Source organism: Micropterus dolomieu, linkage group LG15, assembly GCF_021292245.1.
Source record: "Micropterus dolomieu isolate WLL.071019.BEF.003 ecotype Adirondacks linkage group LG15, ASM2129224v1, whole genome shotgun sequence".
Lineage (NCBI taxonomy): Eukaryota > Metazoa > Chordata > Actinopteri > Centrarchiformes > Centrarchidae > Micropterus > Micropterus dolomieu.
In genome coordinates, this window is record NC_060164.1 from 13,302,663 (window position 1) to 13,318,757 (window position 16,095).

At 40.0% G+C, this 16,095-nt stretch overlaps 1 protein-coding gene across 2 annotated transcripts; it reads left to right on the plus strand.

The window, feature by feature from the left end:
• Positions 1–3,846: 3,846 nt before the first annotated feature.
• On the plus strand, positions 3,847–15,696 carry prom2 (prominin 2). Of its 2 annotated transcripts, none has more exons than XM_046070901.1 (24): positions 3,847–4,004; positions 4,886–5,234; positions 6,816–6,871; positions 7,220–7,425; positions 7,625–7,745; positions 8,219–8,282; positions 8,404–8,493; positions 9,803–9,999; positions 10,610–10,684; positions 10,988–11,051; positions 11,203–11,359; positions 11,445–11,597; positions 11,736–11,859; positions 11,979–12,067; positions 12,334–12,418; positions 12,526–12,669; positions 12,775–12,843; positions 12,983–13,075; positions 13,159–13,212; positions 13,313–13,393; positions 14,018–14,086; positions 14,179–14,268; positions 14,475–14,587; positions 14,732–15,696. In XM_046070901.1, the coding sequence occupies exons 2-24, from the start codon at positions 4,973–4,975 to the stop codon at positions 14,781–14,783; spliced, it is 2,508 nt and encodes an 835-aa protein (XP_045926857.1). In that variant the 5' UTR covers positions 3,847–4,004; positions 4,886–4,972; the 3' UTR covers positions 14,784–15,696. The 2 variants fall into 2 exon arrangements, with proteins under 2 accessions (XP_045926857.1, XP_045926858.1); XM_046070902.1 differs by having other exon boundaries at positions 3,856–4,004; positions 4,971–5,234.
• Positions 15,697–16,095: the final 399 nt, after the last annotated feature.

The following is a 16,095-nucleotide window of genomic DNA, read 5'->3' on the forward strand; positions in this document are numbered from 1 at the left end:
AAAAATCAACACAAGTTTGTCATGGCCTGCAACGTGGACACCAGAGGGGCTGTTTCACAAAAGCAGAATTTAGAAATCCAGGATAACAGAAAAAGCTCGGCTTGACTTTTTGTGATCAGTGCATCCTGGCTTTATCAGTTTCACAAAGGCCAAACCAGGCTCAGTAGGAGTGACTGTCAAGCCAGGTGTAATTCAGATAAATGGGCGTCAACACCTTTCTTCCTGAGACCACACGGTCGATCACAATTATTGATGCTGAAATGGAAAAGACGTGTGCAGCATACTTTACACACAGTGAGTAACAGCAAATGAAGAAGGTTTATGATGGGAAAAAAAGCACAAAATATAAAAAAAATAAAACTAACTGGGGCTGGTGGCTGTTCCACCAGTGTATGGATGGTATGGTGTATGAATGTGTGTGAATGTTAGTTTCTGTTTGAGCACTTGAACTGAGAGTATGAATGTAAAAAGCGCTGAGTGGTCAAAAAGACTAGAAAGGAGCTCTACAAATACAGAGCGTTTACATAAAGGCTCAGATTAGGAGTGTGACGATACACTTGACTCACGAGATGTGATGATGCACAATTCAGTGTTCATGAGAACAAGATGAGAAAAATATTTTAATAAATATTTTTATTTTGAAGTAATGTTCATATGAGTGGCGAGTCTGGGCGTCCTCCCCCAGACGTTTTTGAACATTAAACACTTTCCTGAGTTCTGGAAAAATATTCTGCACCAATTTATGGTGGAAATGTCTTTATTTATATAAAAGGAAACACAACATGCAGCTGGCAGGTGACAATTCAAAACATAAATATTTAATGCAGTAATCAGTAGCTTTTCTTTTGGCTAATTACTTTTTTGGACATTGTACATTTGTTTCTTTTATGTTTACATTGCATTGCATGTTTTGTTATTGTTTTCAGTTATTTAACATAGAATAATATATGGTGCTCATAGAAAATACTGTATCATATTTGTAACTTGACCCTGAGGCTGTAGTACAGTCTGACAGCCAGTCTAGCAATGTAGTAAGTATTACCTGAAGGACATCCACAGGTGCACAGTTCATGCTGTGCTAATAAGTGTTTTACAAACTGTTAGATGTCTGAACTGCACACGCTTGAAAAATTTAACAAAATAAAACATCACCAAATCCCCAGCAGGACTTGGACCTAGATATGGAGAAAAAATAGATTCTGAGAAAATTTACTTTACTAGAAAGAGAAGTGATCATAGCAATGCACACTGTAAGCATGACTGTATTAATAATTGTTTTCTCTCCCAAACTCGCAGCAAATGAGCGATCTCAGGGAGTAAAAAATATCAATAAAGCATTGTTGTGTCTCCTCTCTGTTGTTTCATGAATGAACAGTGCACAATATACAAAATGGTCCAGTGAAGTGGGAGTAATTAGGGGGTATTATACAATTTTTATACAATATTTATATATATATATATATATAAAATTATCATCATCATATATATATATACACTGTATATAGGCCTAGTGTGTGTGCCATACATTTCTTGAGTGACAAGTTATGATATAACCTATAATTATGACAGTTTCAGTTAAGAGTAATGATATTTTAGCAACTCACACATTCAGTCGGTTCACTATTGTCTGCCACACTTTTTTCTGTGCTCCAGTTATTTATTTATTTATTTTTTTGTTATGTGCCTTTATAGCACTCACTGTGTGTAAAGTACACGCGTCTTCTCCAATTATGAAACCTAATGACCACAAATTATGTGCTACCATATTGCCAAAATGTAGGCTTCCTGTGGTATTTTAATGCAGGCTACTGAAAAATATGCAAAACACATGCATAAGAACATGGAATAACTGGAAATAAATCTTTGGTTTCTGATCGGCGTGACCGCGGACTACAGATAAGGCACCAGGGTTAACTAAGTCTGGCTGTTAGCCTGGTCTGGAGCAGGCTAATAAATCAGCATGGTAACTTATGTGCTACTGCTTTCGTGAAACCGAGTCAGGGCTAAATTCAGCCAGGATATCTGGAAAATCCCGGCTAAATCCGCTATCTTGGTTTTGTGGAAAAAGTCCTCACTTCAAAGTTTGAAGTGGAATGTGAGTACAGGACTGCAGCCTTTGTTTAGTTAATAAACACCAATTCTCAAAGATGCATTTCACAATCTGACCCCTTCTGCAAGTGTTTTATTTTTAGCAAGTAATTTATTATATCTTGGCGGGTCAGAACTAATGTAGAAGATGGTAGTTATGCTGATTGGCAGGAAAAGAAGAATGATAAATGATGACAGAAACTGTGATAACAAAAAGTAAAGATATCCATTGTTAGAGATAGCTGATAAGATGAGCAGAGCTGTTCCAAAGCAGGCACGTGATGGGCTTCAGATGTGTACTGGACAAAAGGTACAAAGTAAAGTAGCTCCTGGTGTTTGAGCATGGAAGCTGATTCTTGATGCTGGGATCAGTATGTGGGACGAAATCATCTTACTAGCTTTTTTCAGAACTTTTAACCAGGTGTCATGGTCATCATGAAGATTACACCACATACAGCCTGAACTCACAGTTAAAAAAAGATGAGCCAGTCAGAGACTCGACCTCGATGGCTGGCTACGGTGCTTTGACAAATCACAAATATGTTCGCAGATAGGAAGCCAGTGAGGGATCATGTCCTTATTGCAGCACTAGACCAACCAGTAGGAGTTGCTTGTGAGCTTGTGCAATAGTCCCTCACTGACTTCCCACAAGTGAACACAATGAAGTGCTGTTGTTACAGGAACGCGGATCATCACTAAGGACAGTCACTGAGTGATAGTACTGCAAGGCCTTGAAAATTCTTCACGTGCCAAAGCAAATTGGTAAGTCATCTCCTGATAGCAGATTAAAGGATCAGACTGTAATTGATGACTTTGGGTTGAGGTGAGCCAGGGATGCAAGTGATTGCGCTACTGGAACTAAAGGGAACGTGAAGAGGACAGACATACTTCCTCTTCATTTGTGTCAGTAGAGTTTAGAAAGGGAAACAGGAGTTATGCTTATTATACAATTATGTTCCATTTCTTTGAAATACATTTTCTCTCACACAGAGCAGAGCAGACAGGATCGTAATGCTGTGCAGATTTTGGACCAAGTTCACAAACTAGACTTCATAGACAGTGATGAAAAGAGAGAGAATAGAGAGAATAGCTCTCACAGTTTCTTCTCTTCTTTGTCAAAGAGGCACCTCTGCATATCATAGGTAATAAATAGCACTACATCTTGTCCTAGTGTGGTTCTTCTTCTCCTGAAAGTAGTTAAATATTAGGTGCAGTCTGTAGAACAATGATTTAATTCTTGTCTTGGCTTGTTGCAGAGTAATACTGTAAATCTTACTTATGACAGCAGTGATAACATGGGGAAAATAAAATTTCTTAGCTGTTGCCAGTCATGTCTGCTGAAATATTTGAGAGGATTCCTTGGCAGCATTTAAATGTTGTTCATCAAAACTCCCTTCCCCAAGTGTATCTATCCCAGCTATTTTGTCCTGCATATTTGCTGTGTTATTACTTGTTTGGACACCAAGGTTGGGATTACTGATTTGAACTGAATACATGTTGCTGTTCCTTGTTTTCCCCACTCCATGAAGTAAACCTGTGCCATATTAGAACAGCTACTGGCACGTAAGGCATAACAACCTCTCTTTTCTCTTTTCACGCTCCAGGATCCAAGTGGGAAATTCCCATAAAGGTAACTCAACAAATTATCCTTCCCATCCCTCTCACTCTTTCCCACGTCACCCCCCTCGCTCTCCCTGTTTTTCTCTGTAAGACCCTCCCTTTCTCCCTCCTCCAGTCCTTTCTCTCCCTCCCTCTCTTAGACCCAGTGTTCTCCAGGCGAGCACACAGTCCGCTTCAACTTTACAGCAGGAGCAGAGCATATCAGGTTTCTACAGGACTGTGTGAGTCCCACGCCCCTTACTGAATTACTGGGCTTCAGAGCAGTGCAACTGTCCTTCAAAGTCCGGCCGAGAAAGGTGAGTTGATTGAAATAAAACAGCTAAATACTCACTCTTTTCTCGTGTGTCTATATTTTGCACATTCCTCTACATTTCTGTTCATTCCTTACCTGTCCTCTTTTCCCCTCTGAGCTTACATTTTTAACCTCTCGCTCACAACCTGACCTCGACAACTGCCTAGGAACTGCTCAGACAGTTTGTTTCCATAGCTCCAGAATGTATAATAAACATCCCCAGGTTGCTGTGTGTTAGGTGATCCTTTTATGTAATTATAGTCTCAGGTTTTCAACAATTTGCTTTAACCCTTGGAGGAAGTATATGTTCAGTTATGTTAGGGCCTTACCCATGTAAAATTGTTTGCTTAAGAGAGCTACACCGACAAAAAAAACAAAGGAAAAAATATATATATAGCTTTTAAGTGTGCTTTGAGGAATAAATGATATTCCGATAGTTGTGGAGTTTCGTGCAGGCAGAAGATCTCTTGTTCTGAAAATTGTTTACTGTTCACTATTCTGGGAGACAGGTCTGTATTTTGTTAAACAAAGGTGGTGCAGGTATTAGATGCGGATGCAACATTTCTGTGTGTTTACACTATGAACACGGCTCTGACACCACAGCCAGACAGGTTATAAGGATCCGTCGTGAGACATTTCCTGTAACTTTTGACTGTCAAGCACACAGTTTTCCTCATAAACTGAATCACCATTGGCTAACATTTATATTTCCCATTTACAAAATGTCATTGTTTCTTCTACAGAACAGTAACAGTTTATTTCCATTTCTATTTTGTAACAATCTGGGTTGCAACCTCTCTCTGTGACTCAGTTCTTCTCCAATTTCTAGTTCTCCTGCCTTTTATGAGCGTTTCATTGTATTCAGTCTTTTTGTCTTGTTTCCAGACATGAGAATGATCATGCCATGACATGATCACTCTATAAACCCCCTTTCACTGGCCAAGCCTTTCCCCACCTGTCTCACCTGTAGACATGAAGGTATGTGAGATTATGAGCGGTTGGAGGTGGCAGGGCAGCGCTGGAGCGTTCAAGGCCGGGGTAGGAGTGTTGATGCTGGGGATCAGCCTGGCCCAGTCTGTCCCTCCTCAGAATGTCTGTCCAGCAGCTGCAGCCCCACATAGCCTCACCCAGCCCCAGTACCAGGACACAGCAGATAATGACACCAGCACAGGCTTCATGGCAGCTCTGGTCCAGTCCTTCCTCCACACAGTCCAGCCTACGTCCATTCCTGAAAGTCAGTGTCATAAGTATTACTCACATCATGAATCTTTGCGGTCACGTTCTGGTGTATAGGACCCAGTCTACTTATTCATAGCTTCTGTTTTTCCAGGTTGCAGCTCACAGAGTAACTAGGTGCAATTTAAATTACATTACATGGCTGTTTCGCTCTATGCTGGGTAAAATTTACCCACAGGGGCTAAGGTGACACATCAGTTTTAATCTTTACATCTGCTCTAAAGTCAAAAATCCCCATACAATAAGATGACAGGATTGGTTAATCAGTAAGTTAATGGAAATTTTGCACGGTCAATCTTTAACCTTTATGTTGTACTCTGATGTATTTAGGCCAGTGTTTCCTGTGACTCAGACTTGTGTTGCACTTGTGGACTGTCTCTGTGATGTGTTTTCCCCCCCCAAAACCCTTCTCTATTTTATACATTATTTCCTGCTTGGTACTGATATAAAAAAGAGAAAGAGACACTAAAACATGCTGAACAACCTTTACAAAGCCATTGTAGTTGTCATGTTGGATTTGGTGGGTTGAATATTGAAATTGTGAGTGGATTTCAACCAATACTTACTTAATGTCACACAAAGAGACTTGTGTTTCACTTCAAAACCTTCCCATGTTTACTAGTTGTTTAAACACCCTGTCTGTAATCGCTCCATGATATGGGAAATGGCTTAATGGCTTATTGTTAGCTGTGGGTTTCTGCTTCACAGTACGTCACTAAGCCTGAGGCTTTAAATGTTAGTAAGTATATAAATGTTTTTTGCTCTGTGGCCTTCTTCCAGAAGGCAGGGCGTCAAACATGAGAGCTCCTTTATAATGAATAAATAGCCAGAAAGACAAAACAAGCAGCAGCGGTAGAGGATAGTTACCAGTGAGACAGGTCCTTCTCTCAAATGTAGATTAATAATCAGGCAACCCTGACTACTGATTTGTGAATTAAAACAGCAACTTTTTTAAGAAAGCTAATATAATGCTAATATAATGGAAACGTAACAATTGGCAAATTGGCAAACACTAAAGCATCTTAAAGTTCACACCTCACTGTAATTCATAGAGACTCCAGTTATCAGAGATAATTAAAAGTAAAGCATTTAAAAGTAAAAGACAATGGGTTTAAATATAAGGAAATGCAAAGCAATCAGGTAAAATGCAAATTTTGGCAGGCTGTAATCTGATGTGACACAGACAGACAGTGAGAACCACACAAATAGCTTGTGTTAATAACACCTGAAAAACATGTCTTCTCAGTCAAGTCACATGCAACTGTGCTTTTTGAATAATAGCCTTCGTATTTTTTTTTTGTGTAATATAAAAATCTAATCTCTCCTGGTTTCCTTGAATGGCCCTGCTAGTAAACAAAAGATGGAGGTGTCAGATTTCCACTTTTACAATGAGAGAGATTCAAATGTTTTTTGGAGCACAGGATACATTGTCGCCAGGGCTGGGCTTTTGTACATGGACAAGTAAGGCAGAGTTAGCCAGGACAGATTAGTAACTAGCTTCTAATAACTGAGTTTCTGTGAACAAATACAAAAACACAGAGCCAAAAAAAACTTTTTTTCCTCCCCTATTTTTTTGTAGGTCTGGTCCTGAAAATCATTCATCAATCAATGTTCAGTCAAGACTTGATCAAAGAAGTAAGTGAATGTACATGCTTCCCATATTCTAGGATGCTGCTATGAATGTTTACATGTGGGGGAAAAAAACAGGCCCATCCTCCTCAGAGCCCCCCAAGCTGTTAATGTGAGAATGTTTAATGGAAAAGCAGCCTTGTCTGTCTGTATCTCAGTTGACTGAAGTTACTGAAACTCCTTTATCCGCTCTGACTGTCACCACAGTTAAGTAAAACGACGGTTTGGTGACGCCTCGTTGTGTTTGACGTCACGACAGACCACATTGTTCTGCCATCTCAACCTTGAAATTGATATTGGTCCCGTTTTAGTTGTAACATGTGTTACGTGTGTGTCTGTGTGTTTTGTGTCCAGGTCCTGGTGTATAAAGTGGGTTTCCTGGTGTGTGTAGCCATTGGCGTCCTGTACATCGTTCTGATGCCCATAGTTGGTTTCTTCTTGGCATGCTGTCGCTGCTGTGGCAACTGTGGGGGCAAGATGTATCAGAAGCAGACGTCATCCATTCACTGTCGCAGAAGAACTCTCTACTGGAGTGCATTTGTCACCACCATCATTATCCTGTGAGTGTGTGTGTGGTCTTTCTGTCTGTTTGTGAACAGCGTAATGACATGTAACCTGAAATAGCTGGGGGAAAAAAGACAGCTTGAGTGGGCATGCCTCACTGCCTGTGTGTGTCTCCCTTGGATTGACATTATGTTCATGACACAGTTTTAATCTAGTTTTGTGTGTGTGTGTGTGTGTGTGTGTGTGTGTGTGCAGTGCTGGGAACATCTGCATGTTCAAAAGTAACGATGCCCTCACAGTAAGTGTGGAACACAGTCCAATGGAGCTCAAAAAAACTATAAACAACATCCACACCTTCCTGACTGCTGTGCCTCAGGTGAGAGAAAACATCTTGGTAAATTACGTGCATGGTATGAGTATGTAAATACACATTCATCAAAACTGGTCTAATTGCTCTTGATCTTTCTTCATAAACAGTTTGCGATGTTAGCACTAGAAATAGTCGTGTTAGAGTCTGTTCAGTATTAGTCACTTGAAGTCCTGCACCCCTGCCACCAATATGCTGTGACTCGACAGCTTTTGTGTGAGATGCAAACAGGCCTGCTATTCTCCAGTCAGTCCGCTGATTAATATCCAGCTCTGCACTCTGCAGTGTCAATACACTTATCTCAAGACACAAGAGAGTGGGAAAAGGTTGGAGGGAAAGACAGGTTCGGGTTCTGTTTGTTCTTCTCATTTGCGAAGGCTGCTATGTACAATTAGCTCATGTAATCAATTGTGTGTTGTATTTCAAGCCGTATCTTATGTGAACACTTTGAAATAGATTGTTTTTCCTCTGCCCATCTCTAGCAAGTCGACCATGTGGTGAATGAGAGCTACACAACCATACAGAGGGTTACTGGAAACCTTAATAGTAAGAACAAGGAACTAGTAATGTAAAAATAGAGGAACCATTTTTGTTTACTCTAACTGCCTTGATAGTGTTTTTTATCATGTGACCAACCATCTCACACCTGTTTGTCCTTACAAATTAGACATTGGACCTCTGTTGGGAGCACAGGTCCTGAAGGTGTTCAGAGGAACCCTGGACCCAGCACTGAACTCATTTAGACTTCTGGACCAGGGTATGATATACCTGCATGCTCTGTCCTGTTTTTATCTGCGCATGTAAAGGCTTGTGTGCATATTTGACCTTGTGTGCAGATCCGTAATCACTTAGGCAGGGGCGTGCTCATAAGTGCACTGTGCAGCTTGACTTCCTACCATGACATTGAAAAAGCTGTTGAAGCCTCGAATCAAATCCTTAATATTCTGACGTTTCTTTTTTGTGACAAACCTTTTTAGTAGTTATTGCGTAACAAAGAAAAAGCAAAGAAGAGGAATGACATATATAGAAACATACAATTTCAAAAATAATTATGTCCAGGGGCCCAAGCGGTTTGGGGGCTCCGAACCAGAGCCTCTGATTGGAGTGACTGTTATTTACTGTATATGTCTTGTTGGAAAGTCAAAGAGCTCAGTCAAATGCAGAGAAGGCCTGATCACATTTTTATGCTCCTAATACCAATACGAGTCCTAAAAATATTGAATATCTGCCAATACTTTGGTATTTTAACCTGTATCACAGGCTTCCTTAGATATGTTCCAGGATGCTTTGCTTTAGACCCAAAATACCAAGTTCAGGAAGAAAGACAAAGATGCAAAATGATTATGAGTGACATGTCTGTGTCTTTGACATGGGGTGTGGGGGTTTGACATGCTGCAGCCCTTTTACATTTCTGTGCCGGGGGACTCATTTTCTCAGAATCCTTCCACTATCTAAAAACCCATCTAATGATGATGAGACATAGTATACAATAAAAATACAATAAAATAATGCTCATGGCTCAAAGCTCATGATAGATTTTTCTTCAATCTAGGTAGAATGAACTGCAAACAGAAGAAAATAGTCTTTGAGTTTCAGAATCATGCACTTCTGCATAGAGAGCTGTTTTTGAATGTTTTCAAGAAAAGTGTTGGGTATTATAATGGGAGTGGAGGTTTCTAGTGTAATGTTATCTCTCTTTTTTTGGCTGCAGTAATTCCGCCTTTTCCAAGATGACAAATTAAGTCCTGATACATCATTTACCGACACATTTCTTAACACTCCACACCCACTCAGAGTAACACAGAGCAGGTTTAGTAGAGCAAAGTGGAAAATATTTTAATGCTTTACTAAGCAGTTGCATGATATATTCCTTAATCAATTTACTTTTGTTCATTCTCCTCTAGAGCTCACTTTTTGTTAGAACTTCCATTCACTTCATCTTTTTAAATAGCTTTTAAATATAGCTTTTAAATTCCAGCTAGCATCAAAAAGGTCATAGATGGATGTCTTGAAATGAACGTGTGCATGCACTGACTAATATTGGTGTTTGTCATTTGTGTGTGCAGAGACTGTAAACACCAGTGTTATTCTGAACAAGCTGAACTCATCTCTGGCCCAGCTGCAGTCTAGCATGGACGGGCTCGAGGCCAATGTCACTACTGTTAGAAATCGCATCAATCAGACTTTATCCAAGCCAGGCTGCACTGGCTGTGACAACCTGATGTCTGAGCTCCAGAAACTAACACTGAATACCTCCATCACTGTAAGAATTAATTTTGTATGACCTGGTATATGAAGACGTATTGTTGTTTTTTTGGATTAAATCTCTAAATGGCTGGACCATAAAGGCAAATGATATGAACCCAAATGTTTTATGCAAAAGACGAGCTAGGTTTGAAAGCTCTGATAGCAAACTTGCTCAAGTATAGCATTTGTCAAAACATTATCATGAAGCAACAGGAAGAATCATTTATGCAATCAAACTACCTCTGACGCAGGCTGAGAGGGAGACAGTGTGACACATAATAGCTCTTCATCTTTAGCATTGTCGGAACAGCTGATTTGTCCTCCTCCCATCTGTTCTTCTCTATTCCTCCAACACTCCTCTCTGACACATACACTCTCCTCTCCTTGTCTCTCCTCTCCTCATCACTATTTAAGGTAATATACTGTATATGATATAATCATCCTCAAGACAAAAAGTATAATCATTATTCTTTCTATCAACTCTTTCAACTTTGACCCTGTGGCTCTTTGGTAACATCAATGAAAATGTTTTTCTGAAGTCTGCTGCCCCCTCCTGTTATCTTAAAGAATCACATTTGATTACATGTGATTGTGGTCACAATGGTTGCACGTGGGTGTCTCCACAGATTCCCCACTTGCAGGAGTTCCAGGTTGCAGTGGATGAAGTCAACAACACTAATCTCCAATCCAAAATCACAGAGGTCAGTGACGTCTGACAAAAAAAAAATGATCATCTTGATAATAAAAGGCCTGCTTTGTTTCCTAATCGGAATAAGTGCACCAATAGAGGGAACAGTGTGAACATCCAAAGATAATGTAATGAGAAGCAAAGTCTGGATTTGTTCTCAGTTTGGGCTGTGTTGTTTAGCTACACACTTTGAGGTGAAGTTAATCTGTGTAATCAGAAATTAATTACTGCCTGTCTGAAACAGGGCTACTTTTTTCGACAGACACAATTTTAAAACTATTTATATGATAGAATGCACTGCTTGTCTCCATTTCAGGTGGAAAACTATTTTAACAGCATCCCCCAGAGGGTGACCAATGACACCAAGGATGTAGTTCAAAGTGAGTGAAAAACATTTACTGTCACAAACTTTAGGCCTTCTTTTCTCTTTTTAAATTTAAATTTCTTGATTTAACTTATTTAGTTTTTATAATACAATGAAGTATTCATTTAAAAAGGTACATGTGCTTGTGTGTGTCTGTCTGTTTTTAGGCAGCAAAAAGGTGTTGGGTGACATAAAAACACAGATCTCCCAGGCTATCAGTGACATCCCTTTATCTAGTTTGACCAACCTGTCGGGGACTCTGGACCAGGTGCAGAGAGAAATTGACATGGTCGCACCAAAGGTCGAGAGTGGCGAGCATATTAGGTAAAACGCCTGGATGTGCTAACACACATTATCAATGCAACAAAATGCCGAAAATCTGTAATCACATATGTGTTTACTTCTTCAGATGGGCAGTGTGTGTGGCCCTTTGCTGCGTGGTCCTCCTGGTGGTGGTGTGTAACCTCATGGGTCTGGTCCTGGGCCCTATGGGTCTGTCCCCCAAAGCAGACCCCACAAAGCGTTCCTGCACGGCAGACTGTGGAGGCACCTTCCTCATGATGTGAGTGCTGGGTTGTTATTTCGATGTAATTTTTAGTCACCGAGCTGATGCTGTCATCCAGACAGGAAACATGAAACTGTTCAAACTGTTTTACCTCCTGAGCTTTTGTTTGACCTCTGACCCTGGCTATGGTTGCAGGGGTGCAGGTTTCAGCTTCCTATTCTCCTGGCTGTTGATGTTAGTGGTGCTGGTGCTGTTCCTGCTGGGCGGGAACGTTTACACTCTGATCTGTCAACCCTGGAAAAACGGACAACTGCTAAAGGTAGCAACACAAAAACATACACCTGCACATGCATTTGCGTGCATCAGAAATATAAAGACACACTACAGACGCTGTGTTAAATATCTTTGTGTTAATATTATTACGTCTTCTCTCTACAGTTCATTGACACTCCAGGTTTAATTCCAGGGTTGGAGATTGGTCAATATTTGGGACTGAAAACCAACATCAATATCTCTGATATCTATAGGTATGAGAGGCTATTTCACCTCTCACACAGGAACAAATGCATACAGACAGACTTGTCTCCATGTAGTTTAGTTTCATTTGCTCTCTTACAACATCCATCACACACCTGTCCATCACAGAAAATAAATTCAGTGTTTTTCCTATTAGGTTTTTCTCCCTTTTTTCTTTGTGGGTGTAAACTTAGTGATCTATGAAACATTTTAAATCTGTAAATGTGATTAGGGGCTGTTATAAAAACTTGATTTGACTTGATGTTAACATTTACAGAGACTGTAAGTACAACCAGCCTCTGTGGACAACTCTCCACTTGTATGAGCTTATAAACCTTGACAACCTGCTCAATGTATCTAAGGTAAGTTTCATTTTCAATTTATCAAACCTACAATAACTTCTATGTGCCTTAAACATAATGTTGAAATTCTCACAATTTATGTTTTTTTCTTTTTTGGTCACACACAGTATACTGTGCAGATCCGGCAGAACTTTGAGAATACAAACATTACTCTGTCCACCGTCAAACTCCTGAGCCCTCAAGTTGAAAACCAACTCAGCAACTTCTCCTCCGAGGCTAAAAATATATCCTCTACCTCTATCACACAGCAGGTAAGCATTTTTCACATGCTTGAATGTATCTTTGTGTACTGTCATTACATGTATCCATGTGTAATATGTAAAAGCAATCCAGTGTTCCTCGCTTGTGTCTCCTAGATGAACTACATTTCTGGAATCAATCTGAATAACACAGCAGATAAACTTGATGAGTTTGCTTTTAATCAAGTGAGTCAGTGTTAAACACATAATCCCCTGTTAATGTTTTACACTTTGCTTTTCTGCACTGTAAACCTGTCACGTTATAACTAACTGAAAACGGTGGTTGCTGATGACTGGATCTACTAACCAGCCATTTTCTTTCTAGACAAATAATGCTATTAAAAAAGATCTCAAGGATGAGGCCATGGACCTGAGGAAGATCCAGAGCAACATAGAAACAACCATCATCCCACAACTGGTGAGTAGCCTCTGACTCTCCTTTCTCCCATGGTGGCCATCCATCTGAATTTTAACATAGACATAAACTGCTTTTGCCCTCAGGAAAACCTTAACTTGACCATCGAGAGCCTTCGAGCCATCGCAGAAAAAATCAATGTGAGTACACTGACTAACACCTGGAACACCTGGAACTGCCATGAATAAAGATTATCGTACTCCCTTCATTTTCGATGGCTCACTCTCTCCTCCCTTCCAGGGCACAGTGGGGGAGGTCCTGAGCAAAGTGGGAGTAGCACAAGACTTCCTCAACACAAACGCGACACAGATCTTGAAGACCGTGAGTGGAGCCACAAGTCACATGAGTTAGATGAAAAAATGCTCCATGTGGTCTGTTTATGCCTGTGGTCGGTCAGATATTTAGCCAGAGGGGGCGAGGGGGAGGTGCTATGGCTTAGATAGTACGTGTTTGCTGCTTGTAGTTAAAACAATGTGCTTGTAGGTTCCACATCCACAGGGCATGAATTACATTTAGCGTCCAATTGTATTGGTCTTCAGTTGTAGTAATGCATTCGTTGAAGTACTGAGAGGGATGACACTTGAGGTCCATTTTCTGTCATGTAAACGTTGCTGCATAGACATACTTTGTTAGCTGGATAAAGTAATGTTGGTTTTGGTCTTTGTATTAGATTTGTTAACAATATGAGATATATAGAATATCACCAGTCTCATTCTTGAATGTTTTAATGCACTTTGGATTTCCTCTGTGCATTAAATGTGCTATATTATTAAACATTTCTAATCACCTTGTCTAATCATAACGCTATTGCAGTTATTTAGGGGTCAGGATTTAATCAGAATTCCACTTGAGATGGCTAGGCCTTCCACTGATTCCTCATGACCTCCATGCTGTAAAGCAGGGAGGAAATGTGTGCAATTTACTCTCTTTCTCTCTCCATCCCAGGAAAGCAGAAAGTTTTTAGACTGTCAGCTGGGCTACTTCATTGCTTATGCCGACTACGCCAACCTCACGGTAAAGTCTGTTCAGATTTTTATGCTTTGAACCTACCGCATGTACTCAAAGCAGGAAAAGTATGAGTCCAATGTCTGTGGATTCTCCCTCAGATCACACAGCAGGTTGGCCGCTGTGGGCCGGTGGCGGGAGCTGTGGACACTGTTGAGATGATCCTCTGCTCACACATTGTGGAGTCTCTGGTGAGGATCAGATGTTGTTTGCTGCAACTACAGCTGCACATCGTCATCACTAATTGATTTCTTATTAGCAAATACACAGATGTCTGGAGAATAGTGGCTAGTTAGAAAAATAGCATTTTTTATGTTTGTCAAACTGTAATAAATCACTTTCTGTATCAGCTCTGCATAGTATTCACCCATGCTGTCTCTCTCTTTCTCTTTTTTAGAATGCGTTCTGGTTCAGTCTGGGCTGGTGCATGATCTTCTTCATCCCCAGCATCATCTTTTCTGTCAAATTAGCCAAGTACTACAGGAAAATGAAGACCTCTGATGTCTATGAGTAAGTAGCACAAACAAACTACAAAGATGCGTCTGCTGGATTTGTTTACACACACATGTCTATGTGTGCACATGTTGAGCAAGAAGCACACCGCTGCTTCATCTGAATGTACTGGTCTGCCTGTTGATATCTCTCTATTTCCAGCAACCTCATAATCATGAACCACATCCCACGGGCCCAGATGAAATCCACCTGAGAGGACGGCATATGTGTGATACAGCTTTTAAAGACTGCAGGCACAACTGTGGCATGGCATGACAAAACAAAAACACAATTCTGCACAGATGTGGCACACTTGTCACTCTGGTGGGGGAAAAAAAAAATTCAGGTTACTAATTTTTTAATTCCGATTTTTACCATATGGTGGAGAAGCAAAGCCACTTACTTGGTCATACAATACATTTCATAGACCGCACACAGCATCTTTGAATTGACCTCAGGGAGACACAGGGCATAAGGGAATCTGCAGGGATTTTTTTTCATCATCTTTAAATAGAGATTTGTTTCATTTATACTGAAGTAATATAGAAATGTTTTGTATGTATTTAATGTATGAACTGAATGCTGCTGGATTCTGAGAACATAGTCTTCATATTTAAATATGTGAATGTGATTTGTCGCGTTGATGACATTTGATTTATGAATAGTCATATTGGTGTGCAGTGCTCTCAGAGAACGCAGCAGTGTGTTACCGTGCCAACAGGCATTTGTAATGTGCCACCCTCTATCTCTTAATCACAGTGGTTTAGTAACCTAGTAACACTTCATTCTCTTCATTCTCAGTTATCATTGCACTAATACTGGAAATCAAATCCCAATGTTTTTGTACGAATCATGAAATGAATACACTATTTTTTTTTTTGTGGGACAGATTGTCTGTGTAACTGGTCATATCACATATAATGCTGTTTGCAAACTACACACCTGTAACTTAAAAGTTTTTTGTTACCATTGCAAATGTGTTTTTGTAAATATTGATTTATCTGATAATGATGATTTTGTACTTTGTTTTATCTTTCTGTTACACAGCACTTTATCTGACCGCCCAATGTGATTAAAAAGCTTGTGAGCATGTTGTGAAAACTATTAAGTAAAAAATTCACCCGTGATGAGTTGGCTGCACATTCTTCTACCTTTTAGCTGTAACATGAGTGGGATATCACAGATCAGTCAGTGTCATTCCCCCCCCCCACACAAACCATAAAAGTGCTTTTCACAGTGCACATTTGCATGAACAGTTTGCAAACTGATACACACTACTGTATCCATAAACGGCATGTTTACAGATTGCACACATGCTGCTTACTTATGATTTGCTATAGTAGACAGAGATGGTGTGTCTCTGTGATCACGATTACTGTCAAGCATGCCAACAGATCAAGAACGTAACATGACATTGTAAATTGACATGAGGAAAATTGTGTGAGCTGCTGGTTTCAAAGGTGTAAAGATTTAACTTATAATTGAAGATTTCACAACACTATTACCTTGCTTCCCTTTTCCAAATA

Excerpts from the sequence above, each read along its gene's own strand:
- prom2 (XM_046070901.1), top strand. The coding sequence starts at position 4,973 with ATGAAGGTATGTGAGATTATGAGCGGTTGGAGGTGGCAGGGCAGCGCT. Across the intron at positions 11,598-11,735 it reads GGAGGCACCTTCCTCATGAT|GGGTGCAGGTTTCAGCTTCC; the intron begins GTGAGTGCTGGG and ends CTATGGTTGCAG. Across the intron at positions 13,076-13,158 it reads CAACCATCATCCCACAACTG|GAAAACCTTAACTTGACCAT; the intron begins GTGAGTAGCCTC and ends TTTTGCCCTCAG.